This window comes from Accipiter gentilis, chromosome 2 (genome assembly GCF_929443795.1).
Source record: "Accipiter gentilis chromosome 2, bAccGen1.1, whole genome shotgun sequence".
Taxonomy (NCBI): Eukaryota; Metazoa; Chordata; class Aves; order Accipitriformes; family Accipitridae; genus Astur; species Astur gentilis.
The window spans coordinates 54,386,617-54,408,417 of record NC_064881.1 but is presented as its reverse complement, the minus strand read 5'-3'; the positions used below and the strand labels follow the sequence as shown (position 1 = coordinate 54,408,417).

General features: G+C 70.5%; 3 protein-coding genes across 5 annotated transcripts in view; 1 reads left to right on the top strand and 2 right to left on the bottom strand.

Moving 5' to 3' along the window:
- FBXL6 (F-box and leucine rich repeat protein 6) overlaps nt 1–21,801 on the bottom strand; it is a 64,516-nt gene that overhangs the window by 35,939 nt on the left and 6,776 nt on the right. The gene's annotated exons all lie outside the window — the stretch shown is intronic.
- DGAT1 (diacylglycerol O-acyltransferase 1) lies at nt 782–6,687 on the bottom strand. The gene is made up of 17 exons (XM_049820273.1): nt 6,509–6,687; nt 5,204–5,291; nt 4,642–4,682; nt 4,331–4,416; nt 4,152–4,204; nt 3,952–4,057; nt 3,688–3,825; nt 3,528–3,593; nt 3,295–3,398; nt 2,975–3,013; nt 2,743–2,784; nt 2,463–2,507; nt 2,251–2,363; nt 2,084–2,149; nt 1,892–1,979; nt 1,699–1,761; nt 782–1,546 (listed from the first exon to the last, which is right to left on the bottom strand). The coding sequence occupies exons 1-17, from the start codon at nt 6,649–6,651 to the stop codon at nt 1,400–1,402; spliced, it is 1,428 nt and encodes a 475-aa protein (XP_049676230.1). The 5' UTR covers nt 6,652–6,687; the 3' UTR covers nt 782–1,399.
- Nucleotides 7,609–11,501, top strand: LOC126048019 (TBC1 domain family member 20-like). Its single transcript, XM_049822400.1, has 8 exons — nt 7,609–7,810; nt 7,897–8,085; nt 8,523–8,603; nt 9,283–9,469; nt 10,441–10,542; nt 10,652–10,793; nt 10,884–11,056; nt 11,154–11,501. The coding sequence occupies exons 1-8, from the start codon at nt 7,609–7,611 to the stop codon at nt 11,404–11,406; spliced, it is 1,329 nt and encodes a 442-aa protein (XP_049678357.1). The 3' UTR covers nt 11,407–11,501.

Genomic DNA, 21,801 nt, shown 5'->3' with positions numbered 1-21,801 from the left:
GGAACACCTCTGCTATGGAGAAAGGCTGAGAGAGTTGGGGTTGTTCAGCCTGGAGAAGAGAAGGCTCCGGGGAGACCTTACTGTGGCCTTTCAGTACTTAATAGGGGGCTTATAAGGAAGATGGGGACAGGCTTTTTAGCAGGGCCTGTAGCGATAGGAGAAGGAGTCATGGTTTTAACTAAAAGAGGGGAGATTCAGACTAGATGTAAGAAATTTGTTTTACACCAAGGGTGGTGAAACACTGGCCCAGGTCGCCCAGAGAGGTGGTCAATGCCCCATCCCTGGAAACATTGCAGGTCAGGTTGGACGGGGCTCTGAGCAACCTGGTCTGGTTGGAGATGTCCCTGCTCATAGCAGAACTAGATGATGATTTCTTTTGAAGGTCCCTTCCACCCCAAACCATTCTCTGACTCGCCACAGGGTGAATCTCGGCCTCGGAGCACTTCAACGGGGCTGTTTGTTTGTTTGTACACGGGGGGGGGGGGGGGGGAGGTCCTGTTGCAGCACATGGCCCCTCCCTCACCCTGTCCCCCCCAGCCCAAGGGAGACTGGGGACCCTTGTAGGGCAAGAGGTGGAACCTTGCCCAGACCATCCCAGCTCCTTCCCCACCCCAAACTGGAAGACCACCCTGGAACCAAAACTGCTGCCTGGCCACCCATAAGTAGCCCCTGGGGGGGGGACAGGACACACAGGAGGGTCAGTGCCTGCAGTACAGGCAGGGGCAGAGGGGAGTGAGGAACAGGGCTGAGGCCAGGCTTGGGGGGGAAAAAAAAAAAAAAGAAAAAAAAAAGACACTTTTAATTACTCAGTATTTGAGAGAGATACACAATCTGGAAGGGTTAAAAAGTGGCTGAGTGAGACCAGAGCAAGGCTGGGAGGCAGCAGCAGGGCCACGGGCAACCACAGGCAGCTGCCTGCATGGGCAGCCGACCAGGGACGGAGGAAGCGGGGCCCGGGGCTCGTAGCCAGCACGGCCACCGTGGGCAAGGGGGGCGGTCATGCCAGGGCCACCCCCCAGGCTCTGGGGGTGACAGAGCCAGGGTGGGACACCCCCCCGCTAAACCCAGTGAGCGGGATGGGGATGGATAGGACGGTCCCAGTCCCTTAAAGTGCCTTTCACGGGCAGGCAGCCGCTTCAAACTTGGGGGGGGCGGGGGGGGTGGGCAGCTGGGGCTGGACAGGGTCCGCTGTTGCCTCCCTCCTGCCCAGTCCCCCCCTTGTTCCCCCCAGGGCTGAGCGGTGGGGGGGTCCATGTGTGCCCCCCCCCTCCATGCCCCAGGAGCTATTGCATTGATCCGACATTCGATTCACAAGGACGGCGGCACCAGCACAGTCTGAGGGGGTCTGTGCACCCCAGTGGGGGTTCACCGGGGAGGGAGGGGCCGTCGGACCACTGCCTCACTGGTTGCCTTCATAGTTGAGCACGTAGTAGTCGTGCACGTACATCAGGACGGCGATGGGCTGGCCGATGATCAGGGATATCCAGACGGCCGCGTTCCCATAGTTACCCCTGAGGAATTTGGAGACGAACCAGGCCAGCGGGATCTGGAAGGGATGGAGCGTGTCAGGGGGAGCAGCATCAGCCCCACAGCAAAGCGGGGCTCAACCTCGGGCGCCTGCAGGACCACCCCACCACCCCCCCCAAACTCCTGTCCCCCTTCCCAGGGGACCCAGCACGAGTCAGGGCTCTCGCTTACCTGCGCCGCCATCCCCATGAACGCCCAGGGCCGCAACATCTTCAGGGGGACGCTCAACAAGTACTGTGGGGACACAGCATCAGCTCCGGCCCCGGACTGGGAGCAATCGGAGCTTCAGGCAGGGACTTGGGGGGGTTAGGGAGGGGGGCAGCAGCCAGGCAGCGCCCCCCCAGCGCCGGGAGGGAGCACTGACCTCGTGGAAGAAGGCAGATGCCAGGAAAACGGCCGTCTGGGCTGCCCACTTGCTGGCCCCCCGCTTTAGCATGGGCTTGTAGAAGTGCCTGAGAAGCAGCACCCCCCGTTAGCGCAGGGTCCCGGGAGCGTCGCAGCCCCCCAGAGCAGGGACACACACAGAGGGCAGTCCCCTCCCTGCGCCCCCACGTACCTGAGACACCACTTGTGGACGGGGATGTTCCAGTTCTGCCAGAAATAGGTCACCGACTCCGAATTCCTGGGGAAGAGAGGGCGGTGAGCCGCAACCGGGAGCTGCCGCATCCCCGTCCCTGCTCGGGGACAGGAGGGGACTCCCCCCCTCCTTTACCCCCCACTCACCACCAGTCCCTGTAAAATTCCCGGTCCCCGAACTGCATCACTTCGGCCACCACATTCAGGCAGGAGTGGAAGAACCAGTAGAAGAAGATGAGCCAAATGAGGTGGTTGGGGACCTGGTGGGGGGGAGGCAGAAGCCGTGAGGAATAAAGGGGGGGGGGGGGGCTGGCTGTGTGTGTCCCCCACAGGGCAGGGGGGCCAGCAGGGGTACTCACGGCCAGCTTCAGGAGCCGCTCGATGATCCGGGAATAATCCATGTCCTGCAAGGCATCGGCTCCCGTCACCCCTGTCCCACAGTCACCCGGGAAGAGGGCAGGCAGGGACCGGGCTGTCCCGGGGGGGGGGGGGCTCGAAATGTGGGAGGGAGGGCAACTTGGCCGGATCCTGGCACTGGCTCTGGGGGCCGGACAGCTTCTGCCCCACTGAGGCCAGGCAGGGGGGGAGCTTCTGCCCCCCCTCCCAAAAAAAAACCTCCCCGGGGCCCCCATCACTCACCCGAAACGGCTTCATGGAGTTCTGGATCGTGGGCACCATCCACTGGAACAGAAAACGCCGCTGGAGCCTGGGCCAACGGCCCCCCCCCTTACCCCGTGCTGGCAGAGCCCCCGGCTACCCGGGGACAGACCCCCCCCCCCCGTGGGTGATGGGAAGGGAAGAGGGGGCCCAGCTCAGCCCCCAGCGACCCCCAGGGAAGGGGCCCAGAGTGAAGCCCCCCCCCCCACCGTACCTGCTGGATCAGCCCCACCAGCAGCTGGATGAAGAAGAGCTGGAAGACAGAGGCAGTGACCGAGCTGTCGGGGGAGGGGGGACGGGACCTGGCAGCCCCCGGCCCCCCCATCTCAAGGACTCCCACCACCCCCCTATTTCAGGGGACCCCCCCATCATCCTCCCCATCTCAGGGACACCCCCCCCCATTTCAGGGACAACCCCCCCCGCCAAGTCCTGTTGGCTTTGCTGTGGAAGCAGAGAGCAGGTTCCCACCAACCCTGAGCCCCAACCCCCCCCAAGCAGGACCCCCCCACAGGACCCACCCCCCCCAGCTCTCACCATCTCAAAGAGGCGCCGGAGGAGGAAACGCTTGCGGACGCGGGGGGAGCGGGGAAAGTTCAGCTCGTAGCACAGGGTGGGCGCGAAGAGAAAGTAGTAGAGATCTGCGAGGAGGGGACACGTGGGGACAGGCGGCCGCAGACCCGGGGACCCCCCCCTGTGCCTTGGGGGTCTGAGGACCCCCCCGGTGGGTCGGGGACCCCCCCACACAGGTGTCTGTGGGTGGCACTTACTCCTGTAGGTGAGGTTGGCCGGGTAGGTGACCTCGTTCCTCCCCACATCCCCGTTGGCTTTCTTGGCTGGGAGAGGGGAAGGGAGATGTGAGCCCCCCCCCAGGCAGGATGAAGCCACCCCCCCCCCCCCCCCCGCCCACACCCCCCACCGGTGCCGTACCTGGTGCCGAGCTGTCCTCGGGGGCCGGGGGGGCTGTTTTCACCTCCCTCCTCTCCCTACACCACTTATTGACGTCCCTGAAGGAGAAGAGCTTGAGGAAGATGATGGTGTAGATGGCCAGGGTGAAGACGGCCCCCACTGCGGGGAGAGGAGAGGTGGTGAGAAGGGGTGGGGGGGGGGCAGGGCCCAATCCTGACCCCCCCCAACCCCAGGGCGAGCCTGGATCCTGTCCCTGTGTGTCCCCCCCGGCTCCTCTCCCCTCACCTGGGGTGATGGAGGTGATCACCAGCACGACGCCGGCGGGGAAGCAGAGGATGGCCAGCAGGTTGAGGGTGTGCAGGGCGGCCCCCGCCCCCTCCGAGAGGGAGCCCTGCGGGAGGGAGACGTGAAACCGGGGTGGGGGGCGCAGGGGGGGACCCTCCAGGCACGGGGAGGGGGCTCCCAGCACCCCCGGGGGGGCTCACCACTGCCAGCCGTCTCTCCAGGGCCAGGGCCACCACCACGAAGATGTTGGCCGCTGTAAAGAGAAGAGGAGGAGGAGGAGGAGGAGGAAGGCGTTGGAGCTGGCAGGACTGCGTCCCCACGGCCCCGAGTGGGGGTGATGGGCTTCGCCAGCCCCCCCCATTCCTGGGGGGGCACTCACCGATGATCAGGCAGAGGGAGGGCCAGCTGTAGGGGTCTTTGAGGAAGAGGGAGACCACCTGGATGGGGTCCACCAGGATCCCGTACCTGTGTGGAGGGGGGGACACACCTGAGCAACCAGCTCCCGAAGCCAGATGGGCCCCCCTGGACACCCACTACGGCGCTTGGGGGTGCACTCCCACCCGCACCACCGTTCCCCCACGGGGACACCCCCTGCTCCCCCCAAATCCCCAACAGCCCCTCAGGATCCCTCCAGCGGGACCCCAGGGATCGATGACACCCCCGATGTTCGTGTTCCCCCCCCCAACTCACTTGATGAGGTTTTCCAGGAAGAGCCGGGCATTGCTCAAGACCTGGAAGAGGAAGGAGGTGCTGGGGGCGGTGGAAGGAGAGGGGGGGGGGGACACACACGACACAGCCCCCACCTCCTCCCCGGGGACCCCCGGTGCCCTCCCCGGGGAACCCCGGGGTTGGGGCCGGCTCAGGAACGCTCTTGCGTCACCGGTGCCACGAGTCTGTGCAAGGGTTGCGGCACGCGGCGCGGTGAGTCACACGCCGGCCCAGAAACGACGGCCGCCACGCAACCACGGTCGCCCCGGGGAGGGGGAACTTCACGCCTTTCCCCCCCTCCCTCACCGCCACCGCCGCCGTGCCAGGGAAGACCGGCGACCCCGTCGTGGCACAACCGCCGTCGGTGGCCGAGCTAATCGGCCGCAGCCGAGTCCCTTCTGCCGGCTTTCACCCGCTAATTGAATTAAAACCACACCGGTGGATTAGCCGTCACCGCGCCAGAGCCGCGGTCGTGCTGCCGGGGGGGTTCGGTCCGGTGTGACATGGGGGTTCCCCCCCCCCCTAGTCCCCGTTTCCGACTCACCAGCATGACCACACACCAGTTGAGGATGCCGCGGTAGTTGCTGTAGCCGCTGGCCGAGCTCAGCAGAGACTCCTGCACCTTGTGACACCTTGGGGGGGGCAAATGGGGGAGGGGGTACACACACACAGCGGCGGTGGGGTCAGCGTGGGGGGGGTCACACGCACACAGCCAGAGCCACCCCAGGGACCCCGGCAGCGCCTTGGGGACAGGAATGGGAAATTTTTGGGGAAGAGGGGGGGTGGAACCCCCCCCCATGGATTTTGTAACAGGTTGGGGGGGCTGCAGGCGGGAGGGCAGCGCCGGGACGGGCAGGTAGCAGGCAGGAGGGGAGCATGGCGGGGGGGTGGGGGGTGTAGAGGGCCCCCCCCAGTGCGTGGGGACACGATTCCACCCCCGCGGGAGGGGACGGGGACGGGGGTGTCCCAGGCACGTTCGAGCGGTGCCAGGGCTGGGCGCAGCCCGGAGTTGCAGGCAGGGCGGGCAGCTCCCAGGGCTGGGTTCAGAGTCCCCCCCCCCGCCCCAGATAAGGCTGGGGGGGGGGGGGGGGGGCTGCGGAGGGGTCAGGGACCGATCCTGCCCCCCCCTCCCCCCCAAGGGGAGTGTGTGGGGGTGCAGTTCTGTTTTTGGGGTGTTATCACAGGCAGGGCTCACCCACCGGCCCACAGCCCCTCGCTCCTGCCTGGGGGGGGGGGGGGGGGAGCAGAGCAGGACCCCCCACCCCCCCCCCCGTGCTGGGGGAACACGACACACACTCCTGGGGGGTTTAGGTGACGTGGATTTGGGTCCCCAGGGGATGGGACCCCCCTCCCAGGGCAGGGGGACCCCAACCAGGGGCAGCCGCTGCCACCTGAGGCACCGGGGGGGGGGGGGGGGGGGTGTCACAGCCCAGCACCCAACTTAGCCCCCCCCCCCCCAAACAAACCCCCGTGGGGACAAGCCGTTGCCCCCCCCCCCCTCCAGGCCAGCCGAGGGGGGCCGGGGGGGACAGTGGGACCCCCCCAGGGTGCGGAGGGTCACAGCCCCCCCCCAGGCTCAGACCCCAGGGAAGGGGGGGGGGGCAGTCCCGGGGGTTATGGGGTTCAAGACCCCCCAGCCGGTGTGGGGGGTCCCGGCTGCGGGGATGGGGACACCGGCAGCAACCGGGGGGGGCCCACCGGCGCCCCAGGAAGCGGCTCCCGCCCGGGGAGGGCCCCGCCGTGTCGCAAGAGGAACCGGGGGGGGGACGGGACAGCGGCGGGGAAGGGGAGGGGGGTCCCGGGACCACCGGGGTGGGGGTGGGGGGGCGTGCGCGTTGCGGCCCGTTACCTGAAATCTCCGCCGGGGTCGTGAGCGGGGTCACCGCCGCCGTCCCCCTGCCCGGGGCCGGGGCTGTGCCGCGCCGCCGCTGTGCCCCCCCCCGCCGCCCCCCGTCTCCTCCGGGCCCCCCCGCTCCCGCCGCGGTCGCCCATGCTGGGCCCGACCCCGGCCCCGCCGCCGCCGCCGCCGCCGCCGCTTCCCGGCCACCGTAGCGCGCCCCCCGCCCGCCACGGCCTTTGTAACCTTGGCAACCGCCCCGCCCCCCTCCCCCTCCCCGCCCCTCCCGACCAATGGGAGGAGCGGGGCGCGGCGGGACTCCAACTCCCAGAATCCCCCGCTGGTGGCGACACGCCCACCGCCCCAACTCGGTCCCCTCCTCCTTCTGCTCCGCTGAGGGGCGGCGGAGGGAACCAATGGCGCGGCCGGGGGCGGGGAGGGGCGACCAATGGCGAGGGGGGGGCGGGGAAAGGGAGGGGGCGGGGCGGCGGGGCGATGAGCGGCGGGGGGAGCGCAGGTGAGGGGGGGTGGGGGACTGGGGGGAACGGGGGGGACTGGGGGGCGCGGGGGGCGGGGTTTGGGCCCGGGGGGGGGCAAAAGGGGGCCGGGGGGGCGGCGGGGGGGTGTCTGGCTCGGGGGGGGCAGTGGGGGCTGCGCTGGGGGGCAGGGGGAGGGGCTGGGCTGGGGGTCGCACTGGGTTGCGGAGGGCTTTTTTAGGGGGGGGGGGTGCTGGCTGGGGGGCTGGGGGGCATTCGGGGGGCTGTGATGGGGGGTGGGCTGTGGTGCCCAAAAATAGAGGGTTTTTTTTTTTTGGGGGGGGGGGGGGTGGGCCCCGCTGTGCCGTGCCGTGCCGTGCCGTGCCACGCTTTGCCATGCTACGTCGCGCCGTGCCGTGCCGCTCCGTGTCATGCCGAACCAGCCGTGCCGTGAAGGCCACCGCGGTGCCATGCCACGCCGCGCCGTACCCTGCCGACCATCCCGCGCCGCGTTGGCCGTGCCGTGCCGCATGAGCCACCGTGGTGCCACGCCGTGGCGCGTTGCGCCGTGCCGTGCCATGAAGGCCGTCGCGGTGCCGTGCCGCGCCGACCGTGCCGCTCCGCTTTGGCCTTGCCATGCCGTGCCTCGTGAGCCGTCGTAGTGCCGCGCCGTGTGAATCACTGCGGTGCCGTGCCGTGCCGTACCGCGCCACGCCACGCTCTGCCACGCCGACCGTGCCGCGCCGTGCCGCGCGGGCCACTGCGGTGCCGCGCTTCGCCGTGCCGCTCCACGCCGGCCGTGCCGTGCCACGCCACGCCGCGCCGACCGCGCCGCGCTGTGCCGCGCTTTGCCGCGTCGACGGGGCCACGCGGTGCCACGCGGTGCCGTGCCGTGCCGACGGTGCCCTCGTGCCTGCCCGGCAGCGTCGGGGCGGTGCGGGCGGCGGGCACGGCAGCGGGTGCAGGTGCTGCGGGCGCTGCGCAGCGACCCGGTGGGGCTGGAGGGGCTGCGGGCGGCCGCCCTGGGCGAGGGGGGGCTCTGCCCCGAGCTGCGCCCCCAGGTCTGGCCCCGGCTGCTCAGCGTCGACCCCTGCAACCTGCCCCCCCGGCCAGGTACGGCGAGGGGGGGGGGGGGCACGGCGGGCTGGGGAGGGGGCGCAGGGAGGCCGGGGCCCTGGTTTACACCCCATTCCTGATCAGCCTCGGCCCGGCGCAATGGGCTGGCGCCCCCCTCCCCGTTTCCCCCCCCCCCGTTCCCTACCCGCCCACCGCATTTGCCCCAGCCCCAGCCCCCCAGCCCCCCCCATTCCCCCTCCGTTTAAACTCCCCCCATTCCCCCCCTTTACCCCCCACCCCATTTCCCCCATCCCCACCCCCCTCACCCCACCATTCCCCCCCCATTTAAACTCCCCCATTCCCCCCCTTTACCCCCCACCCCATTTCCCCCCTCATCCCCATTCCCTCCATTCCCAGCCCCCCCCCCCGACACAGCACCCGGGGCGGTGCGGGTTTTGTTCCCCCCCCCCACCTTCTCTCGTGCCCCCCCGCAGCCCCCCCCGCCCTCCAAGACCACCGGGACCGGGGGCAGGTTCTGCTGGACGTGGCTCGCTCGACACCCCGCTTCCCCCCCGGTGAGTCCGGGACCCCCCCACGGGCTGGGGGGGCTCAGTGCCGGGGCTGGGGGGGCTGGAACTGCCTGGGGGGGGGGGGGCTGCAATGGGGGTGCCTGTGCTTGCTGGGCGGGGGGCTAGGCCTGGCTCTGGGGGGGCTCTGCGATGGGGGGGGGGCTGTACTTGGATTTGGGGGGCTTTCCAATAGAGGGGGCCTTGCCTGGGTTGGGGGGGGCTGCTCTTGGGTATGAGGGGGTCTCTGCAATGGGGGGGGGGGCTGTACTTGGATTTGGGGGGCTTTCCAATAGAGGGGGGCTTGCCTGGGTTGGGGGGGGCTGCTCTTGGGTATGAGGGGGTCTCTGCAATGCGGGGGGGCTGTACTTGGATTTGGGGGGCCTTTCCAATAGAGGGGGGCTTGCCTGGGTTGGGGGAGGTCTACACTTGGGTATGGGGGGGCTCTGCGATGGGGGGGGCTGTACTTGGATTTGGGGGGCCTTTCCAATAGAGGGGGGCTTGCCTGGGTTGGGGGGGGCTGCTCTTGGGTGTGGGGGGGCTCCGCGATGGGGGGGGGCTGTGCCTGGCTATGGGGGCGCTACAGAGGGGCTGTGCCCGGGCTGGGGGGGATCTCCCCGCGGGGGCTGCGTGTCGGGGGCGACGGGGCTGGGGCCCCCCCGGTGTGCAGCGGGTGCTGCCCCCCCAGGCATGCCGGCGGAGCAGCGGCGGGTGCTGCAGGAGCAGCTGGCGGGTCTCATCCTGCACGTCCTGCGCGCCCACCCCCAGCTCCACTACTACCAGGGCTACCACGACGTGGCCCTCACCCTGCTCCTGGTGCTGGGCCAGCGCCGCGCCGCCCCCCTGCTCGAGCAGCTCTCCACCCACCACCTCCGGTAACCCCCCGGGACCCCCGCCCGCCCTGCTGCGCCCCCGGGACCCCCCACCTGCCCCGGCATTCCCCCCGGGACCCCCGGCCCATGCCAGCGTCCCCCCCACCCACCCACCCTGGTGTCCCCCCAGGACCCCCAGCCTGCCCCAGCATCCCCCTGGGACCCCCCCACCTGCCCCAGCATCCCTCTGGGACCCCCCCACCTGCCCCAGCATCCCTCTGGGACCCCCCCACCTGCCCCAGTATCCCCCTGGGACCCCCCCCATTTGCCCCAACATCCCCTCAGGACCCCCCCACTTGCCCCAGCATCCCCCTGGGACCCCCCCCATTTGCCCCAACATCCCCTCAGGACCCCCCCACTTGCCCCAGCATCCCCCTGGGACCCCCCCCATTTGCCCCAACATCCCCTCAGGACCCCCCCCACCTGCCCCAGCATACCCCTGGGACCCCCAGCCCATGCCAGCGTCCCCCCCTTGGACCCCTCCCACCCACTGTGGTGTCCCCCCAGGACCCCCAGCCCACCTTAGTGTCCCTGTGGGACCACCCCCAGCCATCCCAGAGTCTCACCAGGACACCCACCCCACCCCAGCATCCCCCCGGGACCCCCCACCTGCCCCAGCATCCCCCTGGGACCCCCACACTTGCCCCAGCATCCCCCTGGGACCCCCAGCCCATGCCAGCGTCCCCTCTGCCCCCCCCGACTCACCCTGGTGTCCCTCCAGGACCCCCACAGCCTGCCCCAGCATCCCCCCGGGACTCCCCCCAGCCATCCCAGACCCCCCCCAAGGACCCCCCAGCCCACCCTGGCGTTCCCCCGGGACCCACCACCCTGCCCCGGCGTCCCCCCCACGGTGCCGGGGGGTGATGCCACCGCCCTGCCTGGGATGCCGGTGGTCGGGGGGGGGGGGGGTGTGCCGGTGCCACCACCCCGGTGGGTGGGTGGGTGTGTCCCCCCCCGCCCCGTGTCCCCCCCAGGGACTTCATGGACCCCACGATGGACAGCACCAAGCACATCCTCAACTACCTCATGCCGCTGCTGCAGCGCGAGAGCCCCCGGCTCCACGACTTCATGCAGAGGTACGGCGATGGGAGACAGGCCGGCGGGGGCGGGGGGGGACACGCACACGTGTGGGGTGACCCCCATCCCCCCCGGTCGCCCCTCACCGTCCCGTCTGGGCGCCGGCAGGGCCGAGGTGGGCACCGTCTTCGCCCTGAGCTGGCTCATCACCTGGTACGGCCACGTCCTCACCGACTTCCATCACACCCTGCGGCTCTTCGACTTCTTCCTCGCCTCCCACCCACTCATGCCCGTCTACTTTGCCGCCGCGGTAAGCGCCGAGGATGACCCCCCCCCCCCCTTCCGACACCCAAGGTCTGGGCGAGGCGGGGGTCTCTAAGGCGGTGGGTGCCGTCGGTAGGTGGTCCTGCACCGGGAGGAGGAGGTGCTGGGTGCCCCCTGCGACATGCCCAGCCTCCACCAGCTCCTCTCCCGCATCCCGCGGGATTTGCCCTACGAGCGCCTGGTGTCGCGGGCGCAGGAGCTTTTCCAACGGCACCCCCACGCGCGCCTTTCCCGGCAGCACCACAAAAGGTGAGTTCTGGGGGCGCCGGACCCCCCGCCCCACCACCACCCCCAATCCCAAGGTTGACCCGGCGCGTCCCCCTCTTTCCCCCCTGCCCCGTCGCAGCATCGCCATCCAGTCCTTCGGTGCCTTCCAACGCGCCGCGTCCTGCCAGCGCCCCGACGCCGTCCTGCGCCGGCAGCGCCGGGAGCCGGCCGGGGCGGGGGGCGATGCCGCCATCCCCCTGCCCGCCGCCGGTCGCAACCCGCTGGTGAAGGTGGCTGTCTGGGGGCTGTCGGCCACGCTGGGGGCCGTGGCGCTGGCCGTCACCCACACCGCGCTCGACTGGGGGCCCGAGTTCCTGCTCCGGCTCTTCTAGACCCCCCCCCCACCCTGGGGACACCGTCACCGGCCCACGGTCCCCAGCCGGCGCTGGGCTGCCCAGCCCGGGGGTGGCTTTCAATAAAGGATCTTTTCGAGGCATCTCTGTGCAGCCCCCCGCCCCGTTTTTGGGGGTGCCCCCAGTGGGGATCGGGCCCCTGTCCCATCCCGCCACCGTTTGGGGTCCCTTGTTCCCCCCAGATGAGGCCAGCGCTCTGCCTGCACGAAGACTTTATTGGGGGTTTGGGGGTCCCCTGCCTGCTCCGCTCCCATCAGCGGCCAGGGCAGCTCATTTGCATGTGATTTACATGCCACTTCCCACCACACTTGGGCGACCACGGAGTCCTGCCCCACCGCCCCATCCCCGCAGCTCTCCCCATCTTGTCCCCTGCACGGGGGGACCGTGGGGGGGGTCGCACTGGGGTTGGGACCCCCCCCAGGGGCCCCCCGGCTCAGTCGAGGGTCCGGAAGGTGAGCAGGGGCGACTTCTCTGGCATGAGGATGAAGCGGAAGACGGTGCGGATGTCCTCGGTGGACACCGCCTCGATGGTGAAGTTGCGCAAGACCTGGTGGGAGCCAAGACGTTGGGTCAAGCCAAGACTTGGGTCAAGCCGAGACGTTGGGTTAAGCCGAGACGTTGGGTCAAGCCAAGACGTTGGGTCAAGTCAAGGCGTCATTGGGTCACATCAAGATGTCATTGGGTCAAGCCAAACCATTGGGTTAAGCCAAATGTTGGGTCAAGCCAAGTCGTTGGGTCAAGCCGAGACATTGGGTTAAGCCAAGATGTTGGGTTAAGCCAAGACGTCGGGTCAAGTCGAGACGTCATTGGATCAAGCCAAGCGATTGAGTCAAGCCGATGTTGGGTCAAGCCAACCCAACCGTGGGGGGCCCCAGGACCCCCGGCTGCTGGGGGAGGGGCGCATTGCGGGGGGGGGAGGGTCCCCACTCACGTGCATGAGGAAGAGCATCATCTCGGCCTCGGCGAGCCGTCGGCCGATGCACTGGCGGGCGCCGAAGCCGAAGGCCAACGCCCTGAAGCTGGTGTCGTCTTTGCCGAGCCAACGGGACGGGTCGTAGCGCTCGGGGTGGGGGAAGACGTCCGGGCTGCGGCCCATGGCGTACAGGGCCACTTGGCACAGCGTCTGCGAGCGGGGGGGGGTGTCAGCGCCGGGACAACCCCCCCCGGGACCCCCGGGACCCCCCCCCGTGCTCACCCCCGCCGGCACGCGGTAGTTGTGGAGCACCACGTCCTTGGCCGGGTAGCGCTGCACTGTGATGCCCACCGGGTACAGCCTGCAAGGGGGGAGACGGGGGAATTGGGGGGGGGGCTCCAAGGGGTTTCCCACTGCCCCCCAGCATCCCCGAGGAATCCCAGATCCCCCAGTATTGCCCAGGGCCCCCCCCCCAAGTGCCCCCAACCCCTCCAGGGCCCCACGCTGGGGGGGGCCGTGCCCTCGAGAAGCCCCCCAGCCCCACCGCAGCCCCCAGCCCCCCACTACCCCCAGTACTCCCCAGTGGCCCCCAGTGCCCCCCAGCCCTCCCAGTCCCCAGACTCCAGTGCCCCCCAGTCCCCCTCCAGCCTGCATCCCCTCAGTACCCCTCCAGTGCCTCCCAGTCTCGCCCAGTTGCCCCAGTCCCCAGGCTCCAGCGCCCCCAGTGCCCCCCAGCCCCCCCCAGTCCCCAGACTCCAGTGCCCCCCAGTGCCCCCAGTGCCCCCCAGCCCCCCCCAGTCCCCAGACTCCAGTGCCCCCCAGTGCCCCCAGTGCCCCCCAGTCCCCCCCAGTCCCCAGACTCCAGTGCCCCCCCAGCGCCCCCAGTGCCCCCCAGCCCCCCCCAGTCCCCAGACTCCAGTGCCCCCCAGTGCCCCCAGTGCCCCCCAGTCCCCCCCAGTCCCCAGACTCCAGTGCCCCCCAGTCCCCCCCCAGCCTGCATCCCCTCAGTACCCTTCCAGTGCCTCCCAGTCTCGCCCAGTTGCCCCAGTCCCCAGGCTCCAGCGCCCCCAGTGCCCCCCAGCCCCCCCCAGTCCCCAGACTCCAGTGCCCCCAGTGCCCCCCAGCCCCCCCCAGTCCCCAGACTCCAGTGCCCCCCAGTGCCCCCAGTGCCCCCCAGTCCCCCCCAGTCCCCAGACTCCAGTGCCCCCCAGTGCCCCCAGTGCCCCCCAGCCCCCCCCAGTCCCCAGGCTCCAGTGCCCCCAGTGCCCCCCAGCCCCCCCCAGTCCCCAGACTCCAGTGCCCCCCAGTGCCCCCAGTGCCCCCCAGTCCCCCCCAGTCCCCAGACTCCAGTGCCCCCCAGTGCCCCCAGTGCCCCCCAGCCCCCCCCAGTCCCCAGACTCCAGTGCCCCCCAGTGCCCCCAGTGCCCCCCAGTCCCCCCCAGTCCCCAGACTCCAGTGCCCCCCCAGCGCCCCCAGTGCCCCCCAGCCCCCCCCAGTCCCCAGGCTCCAGTGCCCCCAGTGCCCCCCAGCCCCCCCCAGTCCCCAGACTCCAGTGCCCCCCCAGTGCCCCCAGTGCCCCCCAGCCCCCCCCAGTCCCCAGACTCCAGTGCCCCCCAGTGCCCCCAGTGCCCCCCAGCCCCCCCAGCCTCCCCAGCCCCCCCCCAGTCCCCAGACTCCAGCGCCCCCCCCGCGCCCCCAGTGCCCCCCAGTACCCACCGCAGGGTCTCCTTGATGGCAGCGCGCAGCAGCGGGAGCTCGCCCAGGAGCTCGGGCAGCGGCCGGGGTCCCCGCCGGCCCCCCCCGGCGCCCCCCTCCCCCGCCCCCCCCCGGCCCCCCCCCCGCCCTCCGCCGCCCGCAGCTCGGCCCGCAGCGCCCGCTGCACCCCCGGGTTCCGACCCAGCTCGAACAGCGTGAACAGCAGCGGCATCGCCGTCTGGGGGGGGGCAGCGTCAGAGCACCCCCCCCCGGGACCCCCACACCCCCCCCCGGGACCCCCACCCTCACCACACACCGCTCCGGGAGCCGGAGCAGGACCCCCGCGCTCACCTGGACCCCCCCCCCCGGGACCCCAAACTGACCCCCCCACACACCCTGACCCCCCCCCCAAGGGTCCCACCCCGACCCCCTCCGCACCTGGAACCCACCCGAGACCCCCACCCCGACCCCCCCGACCCTTCTATCCTCATCCCACCCGAGACCCCCACCCTGACCGCCCCCCCCCAAAACCCCCCCCACCCCGACCCCCTCCAGCACCCCCCCACACCCGGACCCCCCCCAGCATCCCCCCTCCGACCCTTCTATCCCGATCCCACCCAGGACCCACCCCCCCCAGACCCCCCCCCCAATCCAGGACCCCCCCCCCTACTCCCCCCCCATGGCCCCCTCCCTCCTTTACACCCCCCCACCCACCCCCCCACCCCTCCCCCTGCCCCATACCCCCCCCCCCGAGGCTCCCCCTTCCCCCCCCCCGGGGACACCCCCCCCCAGGCCCCCCCGCACCCACCGTGTCGACCCCCCCCGCGGTGAACTCGGTGAGGTTGGCCTTGATGGAGTCGAGGGGCAGCTGCCCCTGCAGCAGCAGCTCCGCCAGGATCCCCCCGTACCCCCCCGGCCCCCCCCGGCAGAACTCCCGGTAAATGCGCTGGATGCTCTGGTCGGCTGCGGGGGGGGGACGGGACACAGCAAACTTGGGGGGGGGGGGGGATACACACCCAGACCCCCACCCTGAGAGTGCTGGGGGGGTGGGGGGGGGTGCCCAGCCTTGCTGGGGGGGGGGACATGGCACCCCAGGACACCCCCCCCCCCCCACCGTGCTGGGGGTCACACGAGGTGGGGGGGGCACCCCGGGACCCCCCCCCCGCCGTGCTTGGGGTCACCCCAGAAGACACCCCACTCCCCCCCCACTATTAGGGTCAGAAGACCCCCCCTCCCCATTCCTGCACCCCCCATGCTCAGGCTGGGTTCAGCCCCCCCCCCCCAACTTGGGGTCCCACGGGGTGTGGGGGGGGCACCCAGCACCCCCCCCCATCCCAGCCCATGCCGGGACACCCCAGAAGCACCCCCCCTCCCCAATTCCGCCCCCACCCCCATGCTTAGAGACCCCTAGAGGGGTCGGGGGGGGGTGGGTTTTTTTGGGGCCCCCCCAGCACCCACCGTGCTGGAAGATGGTGTCCCAGGCGCGCAGGTGCTCCTGCCAGAGGGGGGGGGTGCAGGCGGCGCAGCAGGGGGGGGGGGCAGGAAGAGCAGCGGCAGGGTGGTCCGCAGCATCGTCTCCAGCGCCCCGATGAAGGCCTGCGCCCCCCCCGCCGCCGCCCCCCCCAGCAGCCCCAGCCGCTCCCCGTACAGTGCGTAACTGCTGGCTGCGACCAGAATTTGGGGGGGGGGGGGACACCCCGCTCAGCACCCCGGTGCTGGGGTGGGGGGGGGGCCTTGTTAACTCCCCACCCCCATATTCTAGGGTCTTGGGTGGGGGTCCCACCGTGCCCCCCCTCTAGGGTCTTGGGTGGCCCGCTGACCCCCCCCCTCCATCCTCTAGGGTCCTGGGTGGGGGTCCCACTGTGTCCCCCCCCCCAGGGTCTTGGGTGCCCCACTACGACCCCCCCCCCCATCCCACTGTCACCCCCTACCCCATCTTCTGGGGTCCTGGGTGGGGGTCCCACCATCACACCCCCACCGGGGTGCTGGGTGGGGGTCTCACTGTCCCCCCCCACCGGGGTCTTGGGTGACCCACTGTCCCCCCCATCCCCTGGGGTGCAGGGTGGGGGTCCCACAGTCCCCCCCATCCCTCGGGGTGCAGGGTGGGGGTCCCACTGTCCCCCCCATCCCCTGGGGTGCAGGGTGGGGGTCCCCACTCTCCCCCCTCCCCGCCAAGGTCCCGGCTGGGGGTCCGCACCCTCTCGCCACCCCAGCACCGGGGCTGGGGGGGGTCCCCTTTGCCACCCCCCCCTCCCCGGGGGTCCCGGGGGGTCCCGCGTGTCCCCCCCCCCCACGCACCCTCGAGGGTGAAGCGGAAGAGGAGCGGGTGGAGGTCGAGGGTGAGGGCGCGCCCGGGGGTCTCGCGCACGCGGCGGCACATGGCGGCGGCGAAGTCGCGGGCGACGGCGTCGAGCAGCGGCACGAACTTGCGGGCGCCGGCCGGGCTCAGCACCTCCCGGTTCAGCGCCAGGCGGTCCGACCGCCACGCCTGCCCGTTCCTGCCCGCACGGGACGTCGGGCGCCCTCACCGCGCTGCCCGTTCCTGCCCGCGCTGCCCATCCTGCCCATCCTGCCCGTTCCTGCCCATCCTGCCCGTTCCTGCCCATGCTGCCCGTTCGTTCCTGCCCATTCCTGCCCGCGCTGCCCATCTTGCCCATCCTGCCCGTTCCTGCCCATTCCTGCCCGTTCGTTCCTGCCTGCACTGCCTGCACTGCCCATCTTGCCCATCCTGCCCGTTCCTGCCCATTCCTGCCCGTTCGTTCCTGCCTGCACTGCCTGCACTGCCCATCTTGCCCATCCTGCCCATCCTGTCCGTTCCTGCCTATTCCTGCCCGTTCGTTCCTGCCCGCGCTGCCTGCACTGCCCATCCTGCCCATCCTGCCCGTTCCTGCCCGCACTGCCCATCCTGCCTGTTCCTGCCCATTCCTGCCTGTGCTGCCCATCCTGCCTGTTCCTGCCCATCCTGCCCATCCTGCCCGTTCCTGCCCGCGCTGCCCATCTTGCCCATCCTGCCCATCCCTGCCCGTTCCTGCCCGTTCGTTCCTGCCTGCGCTGCCCGTGCTGCCCATCTTGCCCATCCTGCCTGTTCCTGCCCGTTCCTGCCCGCGCTGCCCATCTTGCCCATCCTGCCCGTTCCTGCCCGTGCTGCCTGCGTGGCCTGGGCTGACCTGCGCTGCTCTGCCCGTGCTGCCTCTGCCCACCCTGCCCTGCCCACCCTGCCCTGCCCATGCTGCCCGCCCTGCCCGCACCGCCCTGCCCGCACCACCCCAAGCTCCCAGGGAAGCCCCAGGGCCCCCAGCCGCACCCCCCGGTGCCCCCCCAGCCCTGCGCACCCCCTGCCCGCGATCCTGCCCCCCCCTCCCCCCCGGTGCCCCCCTTACAGCAGGAAGACGCCGCACTTGTGGTTGCGCAGGCGGCGGTGGGCGCTCCAGGCCTCGATGCCCATCCGCCGCGGGAAGACCCCCTCCGCCCGGAAGAGCTGGGCCGCGTCCCGCGGGAGCAGCACGTTGACGCAGTCGTAGGTGCCCACCCGCTCCCTGCCGGGGCACCCGCGTCAACCCCCGCCACCTGGGGCGGGGGGTCCCCGGGGTGGGACCGGGTCAACCGGCTCAACGGGGACCCAACGAGGGGGCCCAACGGGGACCCCAACGAGGGGGCCTGCCACCCTGGAAGGTGCCAAGAACCCCCCGCGATGGGATGGGGTCAACGGGGTCAACGGGGACCACCCAGCCGAGGGGTCCTGCCACCCTGAAAGGTGCCAAGACCACCCCCAGGATGGGATGGGGTCAACGGGGCCAAGGGGGACCACCCAACCGAGGGGACCTGCCACCCTGGAAGGTGCCAAGACGCCCCCAGATTGGAACAGGGTCAACAGGGTCAACAGGGACCACCCAACTGAGGGGTTCTGCCACCCTGGAAGGTGCCGAGACCACCCCAGGATGGGACGGGGTCAACAGGGTCAACAGGGACCACCCAACTGAGGGGTTCTGCCACCCTGGAAGGTGCCAAGACCACCCCAGGATGGGACGGGGTCAACAGGGTCAACAGGGACCACCCAACCGAGGGGGTGCTGCCACTTTGGGGGTGCTGGGACCACCCGGGACGGGACGAGGTCAACTGAGACCACCCAACCGAGGGGTGCTGCTGCCCTGGAGTGTGCTGGGACCCCCTGGGATGGAATCCATGGGGACCACCCAACCAAGGGTGTTCCAGCACCCTAGGGTTGCTGGGACCACCCAGGATGGGATGGAGTCAAGCAAGACCACCCAACTGAGGGGTGCCGCCACCTTTGGGGTGGTGGGACCGGCCGGGATGGGACAGGGTCAACGGGGTCAACAGGGACCACCCAACCGAGGGGTCCTGCCAGCCTGGAAGGTGCTGGGACCATCCTGGGACAGGATGGGGCCCATGGGGACCCCCTAACCAAGGGGGTCTTGCCACACTGGGGGTGCCGGGACCACCCAACCAAAGGGTGCTGCCACTTTGGGGGTGCTGGGACCGCCCAAGATGGGACAGGGTCAACAGGGAACAACCAACCAAGGGGGTGCTGCCACCCTGGGGGTGCTGGGGACCCCCCCCGGGCATGGGGACACCCCCACCCCACCCCCGACCTGTAGATGGGTCCGAGGCGCTGGAAGCTGTCCTCCATGCGGTGGTGGAAGTCCTGGAAGCCGCCGCTGCGCCAGACGCGGTAGAGGTTGAGCCAACGGTTGCAGCCCTCGCGGGGAATGGCCTCGAAGGGCTGCACGGCCCCGGGGACCCCCCCGGCCCCCCCCGAGCACAGCCCTCGCCAGCCCCCCCGGCCCCACAGCCAGCTCCGGGCTCTCATGGTTCGGCGTCCGGATCCGGCCCCCGGCGCCGCCGCCGCGTCCCCCTTATATCCCCAAGGCCAAGGTCGCTCCCGACGTGGCGCGGGGCGTCCCCCCCCCGCCGTGACGCCGGCCCCCGGGGGACGCGTGGGGCCCACGGACCCCCCCAGAGCCGAGGGGAGCCCCCCCCAGCACTCCCCACTTCGGCGGGCGCCCAGCCCTGCGCAGCCTGACCCACAGCACCCAGCACCCCACAGCCTCACCCAGCACCCCACAGCACCCTGACCCAGCACCCCACAGCACCCCACACACCCAGCCCCATGGGACCCCAGTCCCACACAGCACCCAGCCCCAGCACCCCACAGCACCCAGCCCCATAGGACCCTGACCACCCAGCACCCCACAGCCTGACCCAGCACCCCACGGCCCCCTGATCCAGCACCCCACCCACAGCCTCCAGCCCCAGCACCCCACAGCACCCAGCCCCACGGCACCCTGACCACCCAGCACCCCACAGCACCCCACACACCCAGCACCCCCACAGCACCCATCCCCACGGCACCCAGCCCCACAGCACCCCCCACCCGCCACCCCCTGACCCACCACCCCACCGGGCCGAGGTGTTCACCGCTGCCCCTCGCCCTGCTGTGGGGCAGCCCCACGGCGGGGCAGGAGGGGTTCACCCCCCCCCGTCCCGTCCCGTCCCGTCCCGTCCCGTCCCATCCCACGCAGAGCGGCGGCGACGCTGGGGCTAAAAATACGCGGGGGCAGCGGGGGGCAAGGTCCTGCTGCTATTTGTGGGGCAGCGCGGCCTTGATGGGGGGCCGGGGCGGGGGGTCGGACCTCTGCCTGCGGTGGGGGGGGGGGGGGGGCCTGGGGGGGGGAAGGACCCCCCTGCCCAGGCTGTGGGGTGCCCCACGGTGAGGCCGTGGGGCTGGGGGGGTCCGGCAGGGTGCTACGGAGGTAAATGCAGCCCCACACCCTGCACCCCATAGCCTGCCCCCCCCCCCCCACGCCTGGAGCCCCCTCCCCACGCTCGGAGCCCCTCACTCCTCGCCCCAGCCCCACAGGCTGCACCCCACGGCCCTGCCCCACCCCCAGCACCCCAAACCTGCAGCCCGGCCCCACAGACCCTCACCCCCCCCCCAAAGTCGTCCCCCCCCAGCTCTGTACCCGAGCCGCCCCCCCCAACCCGTCACCCTCCCGTCCTCGTCCTTCTCCTCCAGCCCTTGCCTGCTGGTCCCCGTCCTCGGCGTGTCCTCCTCATCCTCAGGCCTTCATCCTCCGGTCCTCTTCACCCTCCTCATCCTCAGGGCTTCGTCCTCCGGTCCTCATCACCCTCCTCATCCTCAGGCCTTCGTCCTCTGGTCCTCATCACCCTCCTCATCCTCAGGGCTTCATCCTCCGGTCCTCATCACCCTCCTCATCCTCAGGCCTTCGTCCTCCGGTCCTCATCACCCTCCTCATCCTCTGATCCTCATCACCCTCCTCATCCTCAGGCCTTCGTCCTCTGGTCTTCATCACCCTCCTCATCCTCAGGTCCTTGTCCTCAGGTCCTCATCACCCTCCTCATCCTCCTCAAGTCTTTGTCCTCTGGTCCTTACCAGCCCCTCCTCAGCACCTCCAGGTCCTCACCCTCTGGTCCTCCCCCTTCACACCTCACCTTCAGCCTCAGGTGTTCGTCGTCTGGTCCTCATCACTCTCCTCATCCTCAGGTCCTTGTCCTCAGGTCCTCATCACCCTCCTCATCCTCAGGTCCTTGTCCTCAGGTTCTCATCACTCTCCTCATCCTCAGGCCTTCGTCCTCTGGTCCTCATCACCCTCCTCATCCTCTGGTCCTCATCACCCTCCTCATCCTCAGGTCCTTGTCCTCTGGTCCTCATCACCCTCCTCATCCTCAGGGCTCCATCTTTGGTCCCCACCACCTCCTTCAGCACCTCCAGGTCCCCATCCTCAGGTCCTCCCCCTTCCCACCTCATCTTCAGCCTCAGGCCCTCATCCCCTGGTCCTCATCACCCTCCTCATCCTCAGGTCGCCATCCCCTGGGCCTTCCCCTGGTCCTCCTGCCCATCCTCATCCTCACCCTCACCCCCTGGCCCTGCTTCCCCGGCCAGCCCCGTGCTCTGACCCTCACCCCTGGGTGGTCTTCCTCGCCCCCGGCCGCTGGTCCTTGCCCTTGTCCCCCCCGTCCCCGTGGCTGCACCCACGGCGCGGCCCCCCCCCAGCCCCCCAGCCCCCGGCCCCAGCACCCTCCCACCCGTCACCCCACAGCGCCAGTGGGGCCCGAGGGGTGCCCTCACCCTCCCCGGGGCACATGGGGGATCCGTGGGGCTGGGGGGACCCAGGGGGGCTGGGGGTCCTGGGGGGGGGCTGGGGGAGCCCGGGGGGTCCATGGGGCAGGGGATCTGTGGGGCTGGGGGGGCCCGGGGGGGTCTGTGGGTCTGAGGGATCCGTGGGGTGAGGGGTCCCGTGGGATCTGTGGGGCCCCATGGGGAGGGGGATCTGTGGGGCGAGGGGTCCCGTGGGGTCTGTGGGGCCCCGGGGGGGGGGGGGATCCATGGGGCGAGGGGTCCCGTGGGATCTGTGGGGCCCCGTGGGGGGGGATCCGTGGGGCAAGGGGTCCCGTGGGGCGGCCCGGAAAGAGAGACTCAGCCGTGGGGTGCAGGTTTTCCCCTTTCTCTTTTTGGTTTTTTTTTTTTAGTTTTTTTTTTTTTTGTCATTTTTTTTTTAACTTTTATTTTTTTTTTTTTCTTTATTTATTGTGAAGTGCGGAGCGGCCGGTGCCTTTTGTGCTTTTTCCTGGAACATCGTTCAAATCCTCAAAAAATTCCCCGGGAAAAGTGGCGGGGAAGGCGGGAGGTTCGTTACAGCTCCTAAAAAGTCGTGGAAACTCTCCACGCGTATGTACAAGGCTGCTCCAGCGCCGGCCCCGAGTACAAAACGGAGGTCGAAGCTCTA

What these genes read in the sequence shown, in the direction of transcription:
- DGAT1 (XM_049820273.1), bottom strand. Translation starts at nt 6,651, where the DNA reads ATGGGCGACCGCGGCGGGAGCGGGGGGGCCCGGAGGAGACGGGGGGCG. An exon ending in ACTGGTGTGTGGTCATGCTG is followed by an intron (nt 4,683 to 5,203) that starts GTGAGTCGGAAA and finishes TTCCTCTTCCAG; the next exon opens with GTCTTGAGCAATGCCCGGCT. An exon ending in GATCACCTCCATCACCCCAG is followed by an intron (nt 3,826 to 3,951) that starts GTGAGGGGAGAG and finishes CTCTCCCCGCAG; the next exon opens with TGGGGGCCGTCTTCACCCTG.
- LOC126048019 (XM_049822400.1), top strand. Translation starts at nt 7,609, where the DNA reads ATGCCGTGCCTCGTGAGCCGTCGTAGTGCCGCGCCGTGTGAATCACTG. An exon ending in CTCTCCACCCACCACCTCCG is followed by an intron (nt 9,470 to 10,440) that starts GTAACCCCCCGG and finishes TGTCCCCCCCAG; the next exon opens with GGACTTCATGGACCCCACGA. An exon ending in CTCCACGACTTCATGCAGAG is followed by an intron (nt 10,543 to 10,651) that starts GTACGGCGATGG and finishes GGGCGCCGGCAG; the next exon opens with GGCCGAGGTGGGCACCGTCT.